The sequence below is a fragment of the Phaenicophaeus curvirostris genome, chromosome 6 (assembly GCF_032191515.1).
Source record: "Phaenicophaeus curvirostris isolate KB17595 chromosome 6, BPBGC_Pcur_1.0, whole genome shotgun sequence".
Classification (NCBI taxonomy): domain Eukaryota; kingdom Metazoa; phylum Chordata; class Aves; order Cuculiformes; family Cuculidae; genus Phaenicophaeus; species Phaenicophaeus curvirostris.
The window spans coordinates 50,672,091-50,696,075 of NC_091397.1; the positions used below are offsets into that span (position 1 = coordinate 50,672,091).

At 37.8% G+C, this 23,985-nt stretch overlaps 1 protein-coding gene across 2 annotated transcripts in view; it reads left to right on the plus strand.

Moving 5' to 3' along the window:
* ZNF385D (zinc finger protein 385D) overlaps window positions 1–23,985 on the plus strand; it is a 404,649-nt gene that overhangs the window by 54,011 nt on the left and 326,653 nt on the right. Inside the window, exon 1 of one of the 2 annotated variants that reach the window (XM_069860136.1) lies at window positions 12,937–13,000. The exons of the other annotated variant lie outside the window; for it this stretch is intronic. Within the exon in view, the coding sequence (XP_069716237.1) occupies window positions 12,952–13,000 (49 nt within the window). The 5' untranslated portion in view covers window positions 12,937–12,951. Of the gene's footprint in view, window positions 1–12,936; window positions 13,001–23,985 lie in introns of those variants that run through there. 2 annotated transcript variants of the gene reach the window in all.

Below are 23,985 nucleotides of genomic sequence, written 5' to 3' on the forward strand. Positions count from 1 at the left end.
TCCTGCAACATACTCCATAAGTGAACAGTTCAGACTTGAAGTCACTTGGCTCGTTGAGCTTGGAGAAGAGTAGGTGACAGTCCACATTGAACAATGTCCTCACAGCGTGCAGCACAGGAGGAGGTGATAGTACATGAGGAAATGGAACGAAGCTGTGCCAGGCTGGACATTAGGAAAAAGTTCTTCACTGAGAGGGTAGTCAGTCACTGGAACAGGCTCCCCAGGGAAGTGGTTGCTGCACCAAGCCTGTCAGAGTTCAAGAAGCATCTGGATGATGCTGTTATTCATATGGTTTACTTTTAGGTAGTCCTGTGAGGAGCAGGGAGTTGGACTGGATAATCCTTATGGACCCCTTCCAACTTGAGATGTTCTATGGTTACAGTTTCCATAGAAATGGAGGGTGATAGCGGTCATTAATATTCTTGTATTGAGAAAATGGCAATGCTCAGCTTATTAGAATATAACATTTACAAACTGAGAATCTAAATACATGTAAAACATATCTTTTTAAGGAAGAAGAATAGATACATTGAACGTTCATAACAAAAAAGAGATTATAGATTTAAGGTAATAGTTTTCTTTAGTTGCAGACTAATGCTTTGGTCAATACATACTGATTGATCTTAGCTTTTCTTTAACAAAACAAGTATGAAGTGCAAATGTAAAATAAGCTAAATTAAGTATTTTCAGTGAATGCTTTTGACTTTGTTCATTTAATCTGAAGAGAATTAATATTTTTGGACATTTTAATTTAACTTGATCTAGCTGCTCAGAGAAACATTTTGACAGGAATTTTACTCAATGGTTGTTTATCATTCTCACTGTAGAATGTCTGTCTACTTTAAACCTACTGTCTGTGAAAATGTCATTGCAAATGGATTCTTGCTAATGGCCAGGATATCTGTAATCACTGTATCTAACTTTAATGCAAATGCTTTATGTATTCCCTGTGTCGTCTGCAAAGCAATGTGATTTATTAAAATGTACCAGTGTCTAAAAGCAGATTTGAAAGTATATTTTACTCCATTTCCAGAATATCTTATTTCCTAGTTGTCTTCAATTAGCATAACTACTCTGTCATAAGTCCTTTCATAAAAATAGAGTGGAAGCAGAATCAAATAATTTTGAAACACTGAAGCACCGTATGGATTTCAGTTATATTGATTAAAATCCTGATAATCAAACATACTATGATGTACCTGCAAAGTGTTTTACAGTTCACAAAATCACAGGATGCCTAAGGTTCAAAGGCTCCCCTAACCCCACCCCAACTGGGTATTTACAGAAATGGATTAGATTTCCACTGAGCTTTCCCTTCTAAGTTTACCTTCTGTTCCCCTGTTACTTCATCTGTGGCCACTTTTCTTACAGGTACATTTTGATGCTGTACGGTACCTATAGTAACTTGGTGGAGATCTCAACGGATATTTTTATAAACTTTCTTACGGGATGTGTAATGTAAATCTAAATCCTGCATTGTCAGATAAAAATGTGTTCAGGTTCCTTTAAGCATAGATCAATGAATAATGACAATGTGTTAAAATGCTGAAATTGTTCTAACTGAAAAAAAAAAAAATTGAAGGAGCTGTTTAGCTGTCAGAGGTTGAGCTTTAATCCTGTAAGGCACTCCAAGAACATTAATTGTGTTTCTGTTGTATTTATATGAATTATGTTGAATGAGCCATGTGATGGGGCTGCCTTTAAATTACCCCTAGATCAATGGTAGCTCTGTCCATTTCTCATGGAAATCTATTAGATCACTCTGAGTTAAAATGCGTTCCAGTGAAAGAATATGATCAATGCCTAAGAGAAAGATTTCTTGCCAGTTATTTTTTAGATGATCAAATATAGGTCAGGTTTGTACTACCTCTTCATCAGTAGCCTGTTCTCCCAAACTTAGAACTTGTCCATATGGAAAGCAAGAGCAATAATAAAATGGGCATTTCTTTCTTGCATACAAAAGATGCATATCTGCCTGCATTACCAAGAGCACCAGGAACAGTTTCAAGGTGCCATCTGTAAAAATACTGGCAAATTTGGGAGAGTAAGAGGGGAAAAAGAAAGTTCATAGTGCATAAGATTGTTAAAAAAAGGTTAGCAAAAGCTAATGAGTATGAACCCTGTAGTGCCTGAGAGCCATTATTCTTGTTTCCACTTCAGATTCATTGGAGCTTCATTGGAAGAAACGTTACCCTTCAACCAAATGCACTCAAGCATGATGACTCCTCAGACTTTTTGAGGCATTGTAATTAGTCCTGCAGAGATGTATGAGCATAGTTCTTGCCTTAGAGAATCTGTCAGCAACCGAAAGTGTAATTATAACTGCATACTATAGCAAGTACAACATGAATCTCTAAATAAAGCAAAATAAATCATAGCTTATATTTAAAGTTCTGTATTAGTACTTTAATGCTACTTCCTTGCATAAATTGATAAGATATACATACTTGTCACCTATAATGTTTTTTTCAATCCTCTCTTTTTTTTCTTTTTTTGTTGTTAATAATAAATTTTCATTGCATCAGTTGTCTATTTGTCCAGGGATGCTTGTACATCACACAGTTTATGGGAGTTCTTGCTGTCTAGAGAAACTTAAGATCAAATACCTGTAAGAGCTGACTTTATGTATCATCTGTGTGCCAGTCATATTGGATCCAGCACTCCGATGAGGAGTAGCTGATTTATTCATGTGCTGCAATATGTTCCTCTGTCAGACCTCCTCTGCACTCGCTGTTCTGCTGTGCAACATGTACGAGTCCAGTGCAACTTCAGTTCATAGAATTTGCAGTGTGGGTGCTGCATGGCTGATGAGTTAAAGCATCTATTATATATAATCCAGCATGGATGTGTACTGTACACGAGACTTCTGCTAATTAATTGCTGTGAAAATGCACTGCATTTATTTTTTCATAGTTTTCCTCCTCAGATTCAGAACATGAAATAATATTTTGAAATCTCAGGCTGTTTTTATGGGCTGGAAATTCCATTGGAAGTCTGGTCTCAGCTAAGCCAAAACCCAAACCAACTTCTGTTTCCAGTTCTTCATCTGTCATGTTAACTATATTTAGAAGATTAGCATTTCTAGGCAAGTATACAGATAGTCGCCAAACATGGATATGGCCCCAAAAATCTATAAGGATGCAAAAAATAATTAAAATTGTTATATTTTAAAACAATAAACCAATAATTTGGCTGTCTATTTAAATTTAACCATAATCACCAGTTCTCACTTTCATATACTTTTGTACAGGACAAACGTGGTGCTTCTTGCACGGAGTACTGTATTGCATAGTGGAGAAAAAGGAATTCTCCATGGCTGATGTGCAGCAGCCCACAATACCTGTCACTCTCATGTTTTGCATTGATTTTTTTTTTTTCTTTCTTTTCGCCTCTGTTTTTCATCTCGTCCTGCTGCTGGAGTTGTCATGCTGAGATTTTATGCTTTCCAATACCTTCATCGCTGCTAAATGTCTGTGTATAATTTTTGTACCCAGCTGTGGTGAAAGCATGCGCTATTAAGATATAGAGGAAAAGTGAGGCTTCCTTGCTGGGACAAACCCTTGAAAAAATAGAAACATTATACAAAAGGAAATACCATTTTGCAGTCATTAACAACATTTTAGGTGAGTGAGTTTTCTTTATTTGACCTTTGCTGTCAAATTTATCTTCCTTTAGGAATCTGTTTCAGCATCACAATCCTAAATTGAATATAAGTGTTGAGAGATTATACTTAAATACACCCTTTGCATGAGTTCTTGTTTTCCAAATTCTGTCTGTTATCAGTGCAATGCTAAGCTAATTTTTCACAAAAATGTAACGGGGAAATACAAAGGATATTTTGGTAGATGGTATATATCTGTTAAGTGTATAAATTCCATAAAAGGGAGGCAAATCTGTTATGCTAATGTTGAGAATGAATGCACTGTTCTGGTGGTATGGCAGGGACTGATTGTAAATCATAGAATCATAGAATAGTTTGAGTAGGATATATAGCCCATAATACAGGCTACTTCTATTGATCTCTAGTGGAAGTATGAAGAAAGGATACTTACGTGACCCTAAGCTGGAAGAGAAATAGAAGGAAATACTCTTTACACTGTGACGTGAGGGATTCCTACAAATATATTCTTTGTCCCTAGAGAAAGGCAAAATACTCTTTCTTAGCAGATGCCAAAACTTGTGTTTCTTGCTTGACTATGGTTTAGCCTTTCATCTTAGAATAGTACACTTTCAGACAGTACCGTTCTCTTAGTGTGCTGTAACACATTCAGCTTGTGATCTGTTCTAAAGCTTATACTCTTTACTCTAAAATGTCAGCCTAGGTAATTTTCCCCCATCTTGTATTTGTGTGGTGATGATTTCCATTCCTCACTTATGGGATCTTCTTAACAGGACTTTTCTCCTTGTTAATTGAATTTTGAATTTAATGTTTACCTCTGATGTGTCTTCCATCCTTTTTTGCTTGATGTAATCTACAATTTTAATCATTATATACTGCATTCTATTCTCCAGTTGTTAATGGAACTAATGAATATTATTGGACAGAGAACACATCCCTGCAAAGCTTGTTAATACTTCTTTCTTATTTGGAGAAATCATTGACAGTTACAATTTTGTCACTGTTTTCTCATAATTTTAGCGTTAGTCTCGTAGATGTTTCATGCACAGTACTTTTCCCCCAAAATTTACCTGGGAAAAATAAAGGAAAATGGTGGCAAATTACTTTAAGTCAAAAGTTAGTGTCTGCATTTCAGAGCTCAGCCTTTCACAGCATTTTCATAGTTGTTCAATGAGTGGACGAGCATTTTGTTGTGCTCTTACTAACAAAGAGTTCTCAAATCAAGGCACAGACTCTAGATTGTTGTAGTGTTATGAAAATTACTGGTCATATTTTCACTGTATAAATATTCTATCCACACAGACTGAGGCTGATTAAAGCTTATTTGTGCCTCCTGTGACATGGCAGTACAAATCATGATGGAGAATACCCCACAGGTCTTTCTATTTCCTTTTAAACCTGCCTCACTTGTTGGTGTATGGTTGTGCTAAAGATTTTCCAGGGCAAAGTGTTGGCTTAGCTCAGCTCTGCAATTGTTTCTGAGAATTGAGAGTTTGGAGCAAGTGACTGAAGTGTTATAAACAGACTAGTACCAGTATGTAAACTGATCTGAGCACCTTTACAGTACATACCTGTAAGTTTTTATTGTGCCTGGACTGGCTTTCTTAGCATTGCTTCAGACTAGAACCTGTTGCACAAAGCCCTGTCCAATCATAGGCTTCGGAGTCTGCTGACTATGTCCTATAGGAATAAACTGCTGTTTCCAAAGTCCTCATTAGGATGTCCCACTGTAGAAGGAAAAAGCTGAAATTCAGGTTGAAACAAATGTTAGGTTATTCCTTTCTTTCCAGTTTTTAATTTTTAGATGGGAATTAGGTCAGTTATTAAAACAGTGAGCAGAGTGCTTCTTTAACTGGAGATATTTGTTCAGTATCTGGCGCCGTAACTCCTTTCTTTCTGACTGTTTCTCTTTTTGTAAGTTTCTTTTCTGTTTTCCTCTTTTTATTACTCCCTGTAAAAGGTGGTATGTTTATGCTTAGTATTTAAATTTTTCTTTGCCAAATAAGCTCACAGCAAGCAGTTCAGTTTCCTGTAAGATAAAGGTGAGAGATTGAGTTAGATAAATGGCACAAATTGCATGAATACAGGAACCTACCACTGGGTAAGGCCATGGGGAATTGTGGACCACAGCAGCATGCATCTGAGTGTTCTCTACTCCAGATATTATCTGAATTTATGAATATTCTGCTGAAACAGGTGTGCTATACTGCTTCCTATACTTATGGATCGAATGTTGTCTATGTTGTTGAAGTCTCCTTTAAACACCTTGCTTTGTTCTAAAAAGTACATGTTTGAATGCAGTAGATGTGTAGATTACTGAAAACTCCCTTTTAATGGTCAAAAAGAAACAGAAGATATTAAAATCTGCCTTGTTAGAAGTTTTGTCCAAAATTATGCATCAACATGTAGTTCCTTCAGATAAAACAATGGACATTGAAATCACCATGTTTCCTAAATATCCACTTTCTTCTGTTAAATATAATTATTGTGATCTGTAGCAAACGCCACTAATAACAAAGCCTTTATTATGACATACCTTTAATTTCCTTGTTGACAAGTGGCATGCATGAGATTGCATATATGAACAATAACTGTATTGTTTAAAGATGTGGACATAAATTTTCTTTCTTCTCATGTCTTAAACCATTTATTCTACAAAGGTTAAAAAAGATCGAGATACTGCATGAAATCTGTTGCATGAAGTGATTTAATTATGGTATATTTTTAAGCGTGGAAGGCTAATCCCAAGCACTTGCCTGTATTTTGAAAGAAGCAATTGCATTTTTCCTGCTTAACTTCCTCTTGCAGTTTTTTGAGAGACTATCCACTTTCTTATTGCATGTGTAAGTTCTTGGCTTTCCTTTCTACATCCTAATGGATGTGAAAATTCCTCAGTGACATGCTGTCATTGGAACTGGGACAGGATTGCATGCTGCCTGTTGAGAAAACCTTCACCACAAATGTAAATGAAGGAAACTAGGAAATTGTGGTAAATCATAATCACTTTACAATTAAAAATAGGGCTGAAAAAGCAGCTTCTTTTTCTGCTGTAGAACTAACTACCCCTAAGAGACATGAAGTTATTAACATGCTAATGATTTTTTTTTATTCTGACCAAGTTGTAGCTAGCATAAAAATTGCCAGTGGTTGACATTCAAAAGAGTTTTTAAATTACTAACTGGAAAATCGAAGAGAAATTGCTGTTTTAGAGTACAGTGGATATTTAAAAAAATATTACAGGCAATCGGTTTTCCCAAAAAGGTGTGGAATGTAACACTTCAGAAGGCATTGTATGTGTAAACATTATTCTTGTTATGTGAATGTATTTTATGGGAATGGCTAGAATTGTATTCCTTTGGGTCACTATTCATTCTTTAATATCACTATAGATTTGAATAGGTTTCTTTTGTCACAGATTTAATATGATTTCATCTGAGTCTATGACTGGGGCGAAGAACCCTTCTTGCTCTCTTGAATAGCTGGTAAATAATTAGCGGAAATGTATTCTTAAAAGTCAGAAAAGGACCCCTTGCTCTCTTGGATGTTTTAATCTATAATGCCAAGGCAGAGGAACAAATGGCCTGTCCTTGAAGCTTCTAGAATACTCTTGTGTGTTCAGTAAGATGCATAAAGCAAGTGTTAGGATTGCTGTTAAGTGCTGATATTGAAGAACTGGTGTTTATTTGGATATACTGATATCTCTAAAATTTGAATAATGTGACTTAAATTTCTTTTGATGATTTTTGTCAGCCTCTAGTGTGGATTTAATGGATTTTAAATCAAACTGCTGCATTCAGAGCAAGCTCTTTAAAGACTTCTATAATGAAATGCTAGAGCAATTGAGTTGTGCTTCAATATGAAGCAAGCCAAGCCCAAGTTTGCCAGGAATGTGAACCTGAACTGAATTTAATATGCTCTCTCTATATTCTTTTTTGTGGTTTTAGTTTGGAAAGTGTTACTAAATCAAATCAAAACTCTGAAGATATGAAAGCATAGAAATTAAAGCTAAATATATGCTGAACCCCGAGCTCCAGAGTTTCAGTTTCTGAAGAGGGTTGCTGTTCACCAGTTCTGCAGTTTTCCCCAGTGATTTAGAGACTTTCCCCTATTTATTGATTACTGAGTTGTAGATGAAGAACCAAATAACCTTTTAGAGAGAGTGAGCTGTTAGAGTGCTCCTCCACCTCAGTCCTTTCCTCTGACCTTAGAAAAACAGGACTTGGGAAGCTGGCATGTCAGATTATTTGCTGCTGATGTCACCCCATGTCTCCCCTCACCCTTCCTAAGGAGATTTGGAGTTTATGCCTGTGTCAGGAAACTTGCATGTCATCCTCTTCTGTCAAGTAACTATATTTGAAACAGTCTTTCTAGAAGCAAGCAGAGTTGCTGTTTCTGCAAAAGATGATACCAAGTGCAGTGGTGGTATTGATTTATGCGGAGTTCAGACAACACACACTAGAAGTGCTGCGTACAAATACTATTAAAATGAACCTGATTCAATTTCTTTGCTGGAGCAGAAACAATAAACAACCATTTATAAAAATAACTTTATTTCTAATGGAGACCTAAAGTAATTCAGATTGGCGGAACTCCTAATTTGTGATGTTACTACTAGGAGGAGAGTTAGCTTTGTGTCTGTGTGAGGATGTATGTTGGTCTTTGGTAGATGATATTGACAACATTGTGAGCGGAGTTTAGTGTACAATGGAAATGACTGAGAGGAGATCAGGGAATGAATCATCTGAGGTCAGGGAATGATGCATCTGCCAACCCAACCGCTCTTAGCTGCTCGCCCCGAGGCGTCAGGGTGCATGGTGGGTAAGGAGTGAAATGCATGGGCACCATAGATTGTGAGTCCTTCTGTGTGGCTGGTCACCACTTTGTTCCAGCAGCAGTTCTGCTTATTGTTTTAGTTTTCAAATGTTAGCCCTTTTTTGTAGGGCTGCCAGAGCCTATAAAATCCTGATCTTAACTCCGGTCCCCGTGCAGGCTGCTCTGGGTTTTCTACGTTTTCTGCATTTTCACAGGAAAGGTACAGTTGTCCCTCTGCTGTGTTGAGGCACATTGTAAGACTGTGTCAAATCCATTCAAAACAGATAATACAATGTTTTCCTGAATTTAACCAATGAAACAAATTCAGGGAAACAGTGTAGGAGAAACAAATACATGAGTTTCCTAAGCGCTTTATAATTTTGGTCCATAATTCTCAAGGAAAAAATATCTCCTGTCAAGTGCCTATACTCTCCTTGTTACTTGCCTACAACTAATTTCTCAGTTGTTGGGTAATCCTTAAATGTCTGAAAAGATGCTCCTACCCGCAGTCTACAAGTGTCCCATGCTGTTTTGATAACAGCATTCAGCTGTTCCGGAGAGCATTACATGATCAAAGCACTCAACAAATATTAGCTAATTAATCGATTAAATTAAAGAACAAAGTATTCTTCCAGCAATGCAGAAGAATGTGCTTAGCACACATTACAGTACCGGTAAATGGATTCCAAATCTCTTTAGGAGATTTAGAAGACACGCTGTACTGTTGTCTGGTGAATCCATTTGGGTAAGTGTCTTAATCTGATAATTTCAAATTTACACTGATTCAAGATTTTTATGCCACAAAATTGCAAAATGCAATGTAATTTTTTTAAAAAAAGCCCATTTGACTATGGAGAAGTATTTGCAGATTTCTCTTATGTAATTAAGTTTTTTTGACTAAACAGTCCTTTATTTATTATAAGGTGGTTGTTTTTTAAAAGATGGTGAAATACTCAACTAAAACAATCAACGGAACATACTAATTGTGGTGGTTTTGGTTTGTTTTGTTCTTAGGCTCAGTTTGGACATAATTTTGAAAATCATGTCCCTAAAGAAGAGGTGGTACAGAAAATACAACTATCCTGTCAAAGCTTTATTAATGACCTAAAATATTGCACTGCAGCAGATATAGGCACTGCACTGAATAATACCAGTCATAGCAATTATTCAGCAGTTTCTTGGGTAAAACCACTGAATTTGAGGAGTAAATAATTATTTCAGACAGAAGAGTTTCCTCCTGTGGCTTACATTCACTTTCTAAAATATGAGATACAAAATTCAAACCATCTTTATCTAAACAGATGCCTTTTGCTTTGGGACATTTCTAGAATTTGTTATCCCTAGATAGAAAACACGAGATAAGAGTGATGCTGAATTTACCTGCCATTTACCTGGGATATTTGTGCTATTTTTTCTTGCTGAATTCCCAAGTGGCAGAAGATTAAGTAGTTTTCTAATGTATTTTCTCTTTAAATAACAAACAAAAGGAAACAGGAGGCTATGAAATACACTGATGAACTTCCCTTCATGCTAGGCATAGTATCATGCTAATGAAAAATGCTCTGACTTTCAAACAAGAGGAGTTATTTGTCATTTTTACTTAAAACCAGATTAATCTCTGAAAACCAAAGTTTGAGTTATAAAGGGAAAAGAAGAGAAGCAGAGCGGGGTTGGAAGGAAGGGACAGAAATTGTCCATTACCATTAGAAACTGCACTAAATTAGGGGCCTAGAAACCATGAGTTCAGGTTTCACCTCCTACTGCACTTGGCCATTTCATGATTGACTGAAGTGTTTTCATCTAGATGCAGGAATTGGACAAGATTAACAGATACGGTTAAAGGCTTTCAACAAGGTTGCTGCTAGCAGCACTGAGTGTTGTTCTGTAAGGTATTTTCCTTAAACTCCTACAGGTAATGAGGAAATTGTAATAGTGTTTGTATTTAATCTTCTCAACTTCACTGCTGTTTCCAGAGCTAAAATATTATGGTACTTCATAATATTATCTGTATCTTGGTCTTATATTCTATTAATGCATCTCATTTAAAGACATTTCTTCTATATTTGTGAGTTCAAAAGGTTTTGCTTGTGTTTTATCTCTGTAGGCGCTCTTTCTGACTCATTTTCTTTCTTTACCTGGTGCATGTTTTCTTCAGTATACTTTAAGAAAAGAATACCTTTTGCAATGGCAATGACAGATCTTCAGGTTTCACAGTAATGCAGTTCTACACTGTGTGACCTTTCTCTGCTTCTAAACTGTGCCTTTCATGCTGATAGAAGATTTAAAAAGTTATGAGTATTTCTGAATAAAACTGTTCTTTAAAGGAAGTATTTGTTCTGTGTGATGAATCTGCTTGGAGAAGGGGAATTGTATCTCGCCGTGTTGAAGTGGTTAGGGCTGTTGGAGTAATTGGGAGTGCAATGGGACAGGACTGTTCTGCAGCCTAATTGATCAGCTCAACATGCAGCTCTTTGATATAAGGAAATGGGAAGAGGCATGAAATATAACTGCTACAGGAAGAAATACATCTTTGCAGCACTTTTAGGGGGGAAGCTTTATGTGGAGGATTAGCAAAACTGAGGCACAAGCAATCAGCTTAGTGGAAATGATGTAAATGTAGAGTGAAGAACAAATGTGAAAGTGAGTGCGGAAACTAATGAGCTTCAATGTGTTTCATAACCAAGGACATTACATTTGATAAAAACACGGACTGTGCCTTCTAGCCAATTTTAATGCTGAGTTGCTCATAAAGAAGAAATCAGAATCAAGTTGAGTGTCTACAGGGAGACGGCCCTAGGGACAGTTAGGAAAATATGATTTTTGACTTAGTTTCCTAAAGGTCGGCCTTATGGTGCTCTCCTTTCTGTTTGGACTTTGACATAATCCTGAAATGCAATTATAAGATCTGAATGTCCCATAATTTATGGAGTTACTGTAATTAAAATGGACACCAAATCTCACCAAGCTAATATGTACAGTTGCAAAGTGGATTTCTTCTACTTGTACATACACACCTCTGCACCCATCCTCTTTGTTTTCCCTTTGCCTTCACTGCTGAACTGTTGTTCCATACAGTGGATAAAGAAAGTTCTTGCATGCATGCTTAGAAATGTGACTGGTTGTGGAGTTGTTGTTTCCAGGGTCCTCTGCTTCTTTTCTTACTCCTGCAAACTGGTGGACCTAAAAGTTAAGATCTGAAGAAAGTCAGTGTGATAGGAAAGCTTAAGGATGGAAAATCTTGCTTTCATTATATTGTGGTAAATGAAAGACTCGCGCAGGCAGAAATAAAAGGAACCTGGGTCATAATTTGTCAGTGCTAATCCTTTTGTTGACAAAATATTCTCTCAGGAGAAGAAAATCCTGTGCTATGTTCACAGGTGTCATAAAATACTGTGCCATCGTGAAAGTTACTCATAATCTAGGCTGTTGGCTGCTTTCTTTCATTTAACATTCTATCACTGGTGCACTCCTGCATTTCTCTCAGAGAAAGTCCACCCACCTTTTGATATCTTTTGACGGTTGAAATGGTGACAGCAGAAGGAGTGGTAGTTGCTTTGTCTCCCACCTTAAACCTGTAACAGTGTTGTAGGTGATTGTGGTGTGGCTGTACTAATTAGCTGTAATATAAGCACGTTCTTGTACAGATCAAAATTTCAAGCATAGTGACTTAGTATTGCTTGAGCCAGAGGACACAGAGGCTTTTGCTCTTCTTTCTCATTAAAATTAAAATCTGTACAAGGAAAGTTGTGAAACTGTTGTCACCTTGTTTGTGTGAAAAACATTGATTTAGGCTAAGTTCCTTGGGAGAAAATTTCCCGTGGTTTGAGCAAATCCAAATGATTTGCTCAAATGACCCTGTTGATACCTCTTTCAGAAGCCTCAGTTATGTATATTGGTATTGTAGATATAATTTATGTATACAAAAGTACATGCAGTAAATGAACTTCCGTGTCCATCTTGAAGTAAATTATCCCACACAAGGGTTAAAATTACTTGGCAGGACAGAAATAAGTGTGCTTAGTGGCAGATGATGTTTCAGAAAGAATCCTTGTAGTTTTCCAAGTGGTTTGTGGCCATTCAGACTAATTACCTTGCTATAGCCATGTGGTTATCTATTTGTGGGTTATAGTTCTTTGAATTATTCAATACTGAAAAACCGTCTATTACAAAATAGAAAAGATATCAATTAGAGTGTGCTACAAGGGGAAAACCAACCCCTGTTACCGCTTAATTCTGGGTAAAGAGCTTGCAAGTGTAACAAACAAATGTTTTATTTTTTCTTAAATAAATGTAGATCACTGAAGGAATCTTGATATAGTGAGAAGTATCCAATGTAAATGATCGTTGCCTTGGTTTGTGTGTGAATTCTCCATGAAATGGAAGTTTCAGAATTTGCTGAAGCAGCAGAAAAGCAGTGATGTGGAATGAGGTTCAGTCAATGAAGAGCAATAAGTGTAGTGATCAATAATCAAGTGATTTGTGAAAAGCAGTTGATGACAGTGAGTGTGTGTTGGTTCCAGATGTGTATGTACTGCAGAAGCAAGTGGATAACACAGCTAATACTGCAAGGTGAGCCATTCCCATTTGCTCCTGACAGAGAGTGTTGATTGCAAATGATGTTATTGGGCCAGATTTAAATAATGCTAAGTAAAAGAATGATGATTTTGTCTAAACTAGGGAAATGAGAGGTAGGATGGAGTGGCTTAGGGGGAGGTCGCTTGTTCATTTGTTTGGTTTTAGGCTGGGTTTTGATGGCTTTGCTTACATGCAGTGTTTACTCTTGATATGCATCTGTGATAAAATGAAAATGTGACAAAGATTTCAAATGGATTGCCGTCAAAATGAAACAGAGATAAATGAATGTATTGAGAGGTGTATTTTTTATCTCAGTTGCCCATAGTTCAACAATTTTTCTTCTATTAAAGAAGAAAATTTTTAGGGAAGGAACAAACCTGGCAATATCAAGGTTTGCAATTGAAGAAGTAATTTGACATTGTTTGGATTTTTATTACCCTATAGATCATCTGAGGAAACTAAAACCAGCTGATTTGTCAGATATTCATTAAATTAATAGGGAATGTATTGCAGCCTTGCGAATCATACTGTCAGCATTGAAGTTTTAGGTATTGTAATCTTTGTGCTTTTTCATCATTAAATGTTTCCCTTTTCTGATTAGAAAAGCTTTGTAGTCCTGCATATAAAAAGTTCTTACTCATGCAGGTAATCGCATTACAGTTTCCTGAGACTGCTAGTGTGAATAGTCAGAGTCTAAATTAATAAAAGAGTCTTATTTCTATTCTTCTTTGGTAGAAGTATATAAAATGCTGCAAGTGTTTTAGGTATTCTTTAACCTAAGCTGTAAAAGATACCATAAATTTAAAAAATGACAGTTTCTATAAGGCATAGCAAGAACAGCAGAAATTATGGTGATGGCTGAGATGCTGAAGTCACAATATGAATTTCTAGGTAGAAGTCAAATAAATGAGGATCTGATTCTGCTTCTCTTGCACCGTTTTTATGCCAGCGTATTACCATTGACTTCAGTGGCTGCCGTACTGACTTGTGCCTGGATATACATATGTTTATCTTGCCATTTTAGAAAAGTGGATTCTTAGTGGAAGAAGCATCATATTGTAAGGCTTTGTCTGTAGCTAAGGGGAACAACTACCCTCATATTTAATGTTTTTCTGACTTCTCCATAATAGTTCATTTAGATTGAAGTTTTGTGCATGTCCAGTGAGGTACAATGTTTTAGATGATGAGGTTAATCACAGAAGGTAATTCTGAGATAAAAAGCCCTGGAATATTTGGCCCTTTAATATTTTGTGAAGTCTTCTAAACTTTTTCATGGAATCTTGTTTCAAAATGAGTTAATTCTGAAAATTTCATGTATATATTTATTCAGTAGACTTAAATGACCTCCAGTGCTAAGCACCCGCTCCACAGAGAGGTCTGCTGCTTACCGGGGGCATCAGTGAAGGAGGTAGCTAGAAAACTTCCTTCCCTGGTCCATGAGACGGACTACTATCCTCTGATAGTAGTCCAAACTGGTAACGATGATCTAGTAAACAAAAAGACCAAAACCATCAAGAAAGACTTCAGGGCCATTGGGAAAATGATGGAGGGCTCTGGGGCACAAATAGTATTCTGCTCCATCCCAAGGCTAAATAGAGAGGAGCAGGAAGTCAAGAAGAAGAATTCGATTAATGCCTGGCTCCGAGCCTGGTGTGAGGAGAGGGGCTTTGGCTTCTTTGATCATGAGGTGGCTCACGCACCCCCAGGCTTTCTTGTTAAGGATGGGACATGTGTGTCTCCTAGGGGGACTAAAGCCCTTGCTAGAAACCTAGCCAAGCTCATAAATCGAGCTTTAAACTAGATGTGAAGGGGGAGGGGGTTGAGCCCAGGCTAGACAGGAACGAGCCTGGACGTGGGGCACTGGTGACTCGGAGAGGGTGTGCTGGTGTGGACCACCAGTACCTCACCACACAGAAAGTGGGGGAGAACACACCTCGGGGTGGTAAGGGAGATACGGGCACTCTGGAACTAGCTACTCCAGTTACCAGGCAATTGGGAATGAACTCTGTTCCCTCTAAGAGGGCTGAAGGCTTGGCAGCTCAGCTGAAGTGCATTTACACCAATGCACACAGCATGGGGAATAAGAAGGAAGAGCTGGAAGCTCTAATAGGGCAAGGAGCCTATGATGTCGTTGCCATCACGGAAACGTGGTGGGACGACTCATATAACTGGAGTGCAGCTATGGTGGGGTACAAACTCTTCAGGCAGCATAGGTAGGAGAGGAGGCGGGTAGCCCTCTTTGTAAGGGAGGACTTGGACACTGTTAAGATGGATTGTGGTGATAAGGAGATTGAGTGCCTGTGGGTTAAAATCAGAGGAGCCCACCAGAAGGTAGATTTTGTGATGGGAGTCTGTTACAGACCACCCAGCCAAGGAGAAGCAGCTGATGAGCTCTTCTATAAACAGCTGGGGTTAATCTCTAGATGGATGCCTCTCATTCTTGTGGGAGGCTTCAATCTTCCTGATATCTGCTGGAAGTACAATAGAGCAGAAAGGAAGCAGTCTAGGAGGTTCCTGGAGTGCGTGGAAGACAACTTCCTTGCACAGCTGGTGAACGAACCAACAGGGGAGGGTGCCCTCCTGGACCTGCTGTTTGTGAACAGAGAAGGCCTTGTGGGGGATGTGGCAGTAGGTGGACGCCTAGGACTAAGTGATCATGAGATGATAGGGTTTTCTGTTCTAGGTGAAGTGAAGAGGGTGGTTAGTAGGGCGGTAGCATTAAATTTCCAGAGGGCAGACTGTGAACTCTTCAGAAGGCTGGTCGGCAAAGTCTCATGGGAGACAGTACTTAAGGGCAAGGGAGCCCATGAGGGCTGGGAGCTCTTCAAAAAGGAAATCCTGGCAGCTCAGGAGAAAGCCACCCCACCACAAGAAGGATGTTGAGGCTCTGGAGCGAGTCCAGAGAAGAGCAACAAAGCTGGTGAGGGGGCTGGAGAATGAGTCTTACGAGGAGCAGGTGAGAGAGCTGGGGTTGTTTAGCCTGGAGAAGAGGAGGCTGAGGGGAGACCTCATTGCACTCTACAGCTACCTGAAAGGAGGTTGTAGAGAGGAGGGTGCTGGCCTCTTCTCCGAAGTGATGAGGGACAGGACAAGAGGGAATGGCCTCAAGTTCCGCCAGGGGAGATTTAGGCTGGACATTAGGAAAAAATTCTTCACAGAAAGGGTCACTGGGCACTGGAACAGGCTGCCCAGGGAGGTGGTTGATTCACCTTCCCTGGAGGTGTTTAAGGCACGGGTGGACGAGGTGCTAAGGGGCATGGTTTAGTGTTTGATAGGAATGGTTGGACTCGATGATCCAGTGGGTCTCTTCCAACCTGGTTATTCTATGATTCTATGATTCTATGAATATTTTAATGCATAGTTGAGTTATTATTCTGAAAAATTAAATAGTCATGCAAGTCTCAGGGATTTTATAAACTTGCCCTACGTTTAATCGATTGTATAAGGTTTTTCATCTGAATCAGCATAGCTGAAGGAAGAAACTTCATAGGTCTTTAAATTCCACCATGCATGATTTCTCAGAGGTTTCGAACAGCTTCACTCTACCCTAACATGTTCAGAGAGATTGCAGATAGCCAGTGGAGCTGGAAGTATTTTACAGACTCAGCAGCAGTAGTTTTTGTGGATCACAGTGGCTGAGCAAAGTTCTCAGGCTTCCCAAGAGCAGCGGTTCTGGGTCTGTGATATGAGCATCTGCTGCTAAGTGCGATAGGGACAGTACTGCTGTGAAATTCTCCCAGAGAAAGCTGGAAAGCATCAGCTATACTACATTCTGTGTGTATTATTCACATCCATTCCATGATTCTCTTTCAGAAACACATTTTTCAGTACAAAAATGACTTATAATCATGTGAGGATCTTTCAGAAATAAGCATGGATGCTTTTTAATTATTAGCAACGTATGCTGTATAAAGCATAACAAAAAAATACGGTCGTGGAATCCTCAAGGCAGTGGTCCAGGACAACTTTGCACAGAAAAGGTATATAAATATGTGTACATATATCTACAAACTGAAAAAAACCTTTCCTATTTTAGAAGCTTATTCTCTGTTTTAGTAATAGTAAGGCACCGTCATTGATTAATGCGGCCAGTAAGATCCTGATTGTCTTTGGTAAGTTTCTAGATTTTGAAAGATGTTTCTGCAGTACCTTGCAAAATCAGCAATTTCCAACAGGGGCTAATTTTTACAAGCAAAGTGATGCAGCAGCCCCAGTGCCAGAGGAGAGGTATTCGCTGGAAGTCTCTGGTTTGTGCAAGATTTCCTGTATTTCCATATTTTTGTTATTGAACTGTACATATCCAAATTGTAAATAGTTAACATAATCCAATGATCTTGGATCTATAAAAAATTACAGGAAGAATTTCAATCTCTCCCATTATACTTGCCCAGAAAAGCCATTTTATTTTCATGTTTGTAACTTGTGAAAATTAAAAACATATTTTCCCTAGTGTCCCCTACCCTTGTTTTCCCACACATGATTCAACAGAATTACAGTCATGGGAACGTAATCAAAAGAAGAATTTACTATAATATCTCATTGCTTGGTAAGTCCTATTTGGTCTAGATACACTTTCCTGGATGTACACTAGAACCTGTACCCACCATATGGGATTATAGCAATCATAACCTGAAAATATATTTGCATTCACTACTAGTGAATCACCTTAATTTACGCCAAATAAAAAAATAAAACATCCCAGTTTCTCTTTTTAATAATTTGATTCCTTTTCTACATTTTTATTTTTGATGCATAAGCATTTCTATAAATGCATTACATCTGGGAACTGTGATGAAAGGTTATTAGAAATGTGACACAGACAGATAGGCTTCATGTTAAAATGATTCTCCAGCTGTGTAAATGAAGCCCTATGTTGGCCTTGTATGACTGTAATAAAAGACTTTTGCTTCTGCCTGTGTCATCCTGGGGAAACACAAAAAGGTCCAGATCTCCCAATTTGTCTTTCAGACTTAATTGGTACATGTCAAAGTTAGTCTCATTCGCTAGACATTTATCTTTAAACCCCTAATATTGAGGAAGAGATTGAGCTGAATGTGTATTTGTCGAAAAAAAAAAAAAATGTTAGCCTCAGATACAGTAACAGAGACTATGCTTTTTAAGTTATATAAAATATGCTTATTCTTCTCAGCTAAAACTGCACAGTCTACCCTAATAAACACATGCTGTAGACTAGCAGTAGTTATGTTTCTATTGCCATGAATGCTGTGCTAAATACATCCTTTTTATTAAAAAGAATGCAATTCAAAGGTGAAAGAATAAGATAAATGACAATAACTTTCACATGCACTTGCAAAAGCATCTGCTAACCTTTCCAAACACAACAGACTTTCACCTTGATGTGTTTGCATTACTTGGAAAATTATCTACTCTCAATTAAATTCAACATTAAATGGCCCAGTGAGTGTAATGAAGCAATAACATAAAAATAAAAAACCCCTACACTTATAAATGCTGTCAGAGCTACTTGAATCTTTTTAAATGAGCAGATAACCTGTAAAAGAATAAATAGTATTGTTCAAATATAAGTCCTAGCTCCTCAATTTTTTTAAACATTGATGTTTCTACAAGTGCATTTACAGGGAGACAAAATGTACAATTGGTAATTGATTGAAGCAGTAATTGGTAACACCCTAATACAAAAGTGTAACCAGAAGAGGGGGAGAGATTGACTTTTAACATTGCTGTTTCCTAGGACCTGAGGGAGTTTGAGAATGCAAATATCAAAAAAACACTAACTGAAACTTAAGAACATTTTATAAATTACCTACTTGGATACAATGGTAGCTAGTGGTTGTAGTGGAGGGTTAAGAACAGAAGTTACTTATCTGCAAAAGTGAGTTGCTCATTATACCCAAGCAATTGTTCATGCTCTTGCTTTCTGCTGGAATATAAAGATTTAACTGGATGTTTAGGTGCTAGAAAAAACAAAGAGATATAAGGTGGAATTTGGCACTTTACAGGATATCTGGATGAGAGGTTGTAGGCTGACTTCACATCAGGGAGTTGATCCAGAAAAGCTGAAAGAGGTGATTTTTATTTATGAAATCAAAAGTGATTCAAATATCTAAAATAATTCAGTAGTTCTGTAGAAGAAGATTGGTTGTCACCTTTTCCTTGTGCACACTTTTTTTTTTTTTTTTTTTTACACCTGTTTCTGGACCCTGCTAAATGGTCTAATTTATATGTTGCTCAGAGTTAATAACTTGAAATATCTTCAATTTTCCCCCGACCTTTAAAACTTGTACTGAATGCCTGCTTTCTCAGAAGTAACACTAAACCCAAATTTTGGTGTAGTAGAAGCACTCTGAATTACAAGTGGACACTACTGTCCCTTTATTCTGAGCCCAGCCAACTCAGAGTGCTGTTGGCAGGTGTTTTGAGGTTGTGAGTAGAATTCCCAAATGTGGAAATCAAAAATATGGGAAAAATAATACACTTCAAGGCGCACAACAACAAATTTTCTTGGTAGGCAGAGCTGTCATAGCTGTGGTAACTAAGCCTTTTGCTGTTTAAACTTCCTTCTTTACAAGGACTGCGCACAAGATACTACTAAATGGATAGGGAGGTGAGGCAACACTAACAGCTTGTTTAACTTGCACGAGAAGAATATCACTCAGGGCCTGGGTGCCAGACATATATCTGAACCTGTGCCTTTATTGGCCCTATTTTAAGCAGAAACCTTTGTCTTAACAAGAACCAGCTCTGAAAACTGATTGAATAAAAAGCAAATGAGGGAGTTTTCCTGGCTTGGCCCTGGCTATAAGTCACCACAGTAGTGCTTCTCATATTTGAGAAGCTGATGTTTGCAAATTAATTACTTGGGCTTTAAATAGTTCCAAACCACCCAAAGTCCTCCATTATGTTAGTGCAGGCTTGAGAAATAGATATGTATTACTAGCTAATTGAATAACATATGGTGTTGATTAGTGCTTAGCTCTTTTTATAGAACTCAATTGAAAAAATGACTGCAGTATATTTTGAGACTATGAGATGTCTGTTGGTTGCTTCTGGCATGAGGGAACTGCTGAACCAAGAAATGATGAACTTTTTCTATTTAGTTCATCTACAAGTTTCTTTAGGAACTTGTGTGACTGTGACAAGATAGGCTGGAGCCTGTTCATTTGCTGCAGTATTGAAATGCAGGCTTTCCCGAAAGGTTTAAGTGCTCTCCTGGCAAAACAAACCAAAACCTGGGGCTTTTATCTTCTGCACTATTGCTTAAGGTATAGGACTATAAAATAAGCCTATTTTGGAGGGGTAAAAATCTACTCTTACAGGATTCAGTTTGCAGAGATGCATTTCCTGGGAGATGTTCCAGGACATACGCATTAAGTTATAAAGCCTTCCAACTCCAAGTAACTTAGTTCCCTTCCTCCTCATTCCTTCCCACTCTCCCAAGAGACACTGTAGAATGTGGGGAGAACCTGCCTTTCTTTCTTATTACTTGATGCGGGTTTTGCTCAAGAGATTATTTTCCTCTTAAACGTTGCAAAAATCACCTGAGATGATGATGATTATGGCTCTCCTATTATTCACATGGATGATTGAAGTGGTATAACAACTAGTAGGAGTGATTGTATTGGGAGGAGCTGGAAGGCTAAGGAGAAAGTATAAATAGGAAAAGGAGCGGTTTCTGTTCCAGACTTATTTTTTTTCTCTTAAGCTACCTCTTCTACTGTATTTTCTGTGGATAATTTTTAGAAAATATTTGATAGTTGATTCAAATAGGATATGATGTGCACTGTACGAGACAGACAACAACAAGAAATACTGAGTTCTGTCTGTAATTTTATCACTGGCTAGTCATTTAGCTCTTGGGTGGATGACCTGAGAAACGCTGCCTTGCTTTCTAGAAGCAAGTGATAGTTATTTGTGCAGTCCTAAAACTCTTCTAAGAAAAGCCTACCAACAGTGTAAAATTGCTTTAGTGCATGTACTTTCTAGATTTTCACATCATCTTTTATTGTATTATATACTTTATTTAATTTTCATCTGAAATACAGCAAAATCTGGAAGACTCAATGAAAAATTATTTTAAAAAAAGCCTTTCCAATCCCAGTAGGTTCTCATTCCCCAATAGCTCTTCCACTGAAATGACGTTCATCCAGCCAGCCAGAGAAAACAGATGAGTCTGGCAATGTATCCTGAAGGTTACTTGGATCATTTGGGAGGGACCTGCATTTCAGAGATGGAGTGCTTTCACCGTGAGTGCCGTTTCACCACTTTCCCATTGTTTGTCCATCTCATTGTATGTTTGCAACTGCAGCAACGTCTAAAATAGACCTAAATCACTCTGGGCTCAAAACCAGGAGCAGGTGCAACCATGATCAGAATGTGTCAGGACCACATCAGCAGCAATAATGGGGGTGGAAGAAGCAAAAGCTATTTTATTTTTGTATTCCTGATGCTTCCCTCAGGCTGTCCTGCCCCTTCCCTTCATGTATAAAAAACATAACAATATCTTGATTTTAAGCTTCTCCCAGGAACAAATTTCTAGAGCCAATATTTTATGCAGTGAGGTCAATTTAGAGGTTGCAGAGGCAAGTTAGCTGTCACTGGCTTCTTGGTAAAGGGGTCACAGGAAACTGATGCAGCAGGGATTATTAAGTAACATAACAGATAAACAGGAAGACTGCAGCGTACGGATACCCAGTGTTGGGGAAGGTCCTGTCACATATATTGGCTCCCAGAGTGGAAGAATTTCTTAAAAGGCTGACACAAAGGTCACCCTGTTACCATGACTGTCATCATCCACTAACATCCTATCATCTGAAAGACATAGCATCAAATTTATGGTGTTCAAAAAGATTGGAAGATTCCAGTTATTACCAGATGGGGTTTTGTGCCGTGTGCTGATAACTTTCCCCTGAGATGTGAAAACTGACAGGGTGATAATTTGAAAGGATCTTGAAAAGTTATTTTTCTTTTTAATTTTCTTTTTAATTTTATTTTTAATTTTCTTTTTGATTTTATTTTTGTATTATTCTAGCAACAGTTTGTTTGAAAGGAACTGCTGAAATCTTTTGATATATGCTGTTATCTGTAGATGCCTGAAAACTGTGTTTTCTTTTTACCTTCAAATTTTAATGTTTGAAGAGGCCTTCATGGCATACTAAGTGAGATTTCTTATATATAACTTGAGATCTACAGTGTAAACATGCGTGAAGAAAGGGGAATGTATGCTTTTAAGAACAAAATGCCTAAGTTTCTAGTTTTCGCGTACTTCATAGTGAGAGGTCTTTTTCTATAGGCCCTGTTGGTGAGATTTGCAGTTACTACCGAGGCTCGTGTTGACTAACTGACGTACAAGCATCTTTGTCTTTGATGATTGCCATCTAAGTGCCTTTGCCATTTTCACAGTTTCGGGATGAAATATTAGCCATCTCTGAATATTGTAATTACTGGACTTTTATCCTCTATGCCCTGTCTGTGTTTTCTGTCCTTCAGCTATTAGAGGCAATGTATTTGTCGTAGTGACACGTTAGGAAGTGGTTTCTTCCACAGAGATACTCTTTAGGATATACTGTGTCATTCATCAATTGCAAATAGTCTGTGTTGAGTATAACTGACCTACCTGCATAACAGTCTCCTACTCCAGGACTGATATACTCCATTGGCCTCTTAAATGAATCCAACATATCTGACTATTATCTACAAAGAGTCTTAAGACCCAGTGGCAGGGATAGTTCCACACTGACAAGACAGTCTGGAAAGAAAACAATTAGTTGTAATACAAATAAGCAAAGTTGCCTTTCCATATCCTTGAACAGAAAGCATGCTTTTGTCTTGCTTTTAAGAAGGTAAGGATTGTTTCATGGGAAGCATGTAATTTCTAATCCTTTACATTCAAGTACATTTTAGAAGGGAGATCCCCAGGCAGTAGCTGTGCTAGCGAAGCCAGCAAACACTAAAAATTGTAGTTGAGCTGGTTTTCCACATGGGACAGTTTTCTACTTCACAGAGCTATAATGTCATGCAAAGTTCATTTTACTGGTAAGCATCATTGAATCAAAATTGAGTTCAGAGCTCCAGGGAAAAGGAATGTAAGCATTTATCTACAGTGCTATTTAAATTGGCTTGAAATTTTGAGTTCTTGGTTGCCTTGTTCATTCATTTTTAGTTCACTGCAGTCTTCCTTGGGGTTCCTAAATGTTGAGAATTTAGCTTTTTTTGTGGGAGAAATAAAGTTATCTGCAAAACCAATGACTGTTTATATGATGTGCAGCCACGTCATATAAACCAATGCAAACAAGGTGAATGCTATGATATAATGGCAGGGAAAGAGGGTTTTCATTAATGCCTGTCCATTTCCACACAGGATCAGCAGTTCAAACCAATAAGACATTGTTAGCAATTAAAAATTGCTTTTAAAAGTAAGATTACATTGTTTCTTCTAACTATATGCCATGTAACTTCCTAACAGAAGAAGCTAAGCATTCTTTCCTGCACTTGCAGCAAGCAAAATTCCTACATAAAGATTTAATTCCAGAAAACAGAAGTATGCAATAATGCAGGCATATGCAGGCATGAACTGAAAGTCTGTGCGGCGCTCTGCATCTGCATTAGTTGAAACACTGGTGATCTTTTACAAGATTTCACAAACTTGATTTTTTTGTTTTCTTTCATTTTAAAATACTAGTCGTAGTGGTAAATTATGTTTTAAATATATCTCAGCAAGGTGTATTTACTTGGATATCTCCTCCTTCTTTATATTTTCTTAACTTTATTTTCTTATCTTCTAAAGAATATTGAGTAAGGACTCGGAATGTTTTAATCCAGAAGTGCTTTGGTGTTTCCAAATTGTATGACTTCATGTTTAGGATTATTTTTCCACTAAAACTGTGTCCAGTCAACATATTGAGCACTGCTGTGTAATCCTAGCTTAAAGCATCAGCTCACTTGGGTTGCACAAGTAGTATTTTGCCGTAGTCATTAAGTAGTGTCATCACATATTCAGA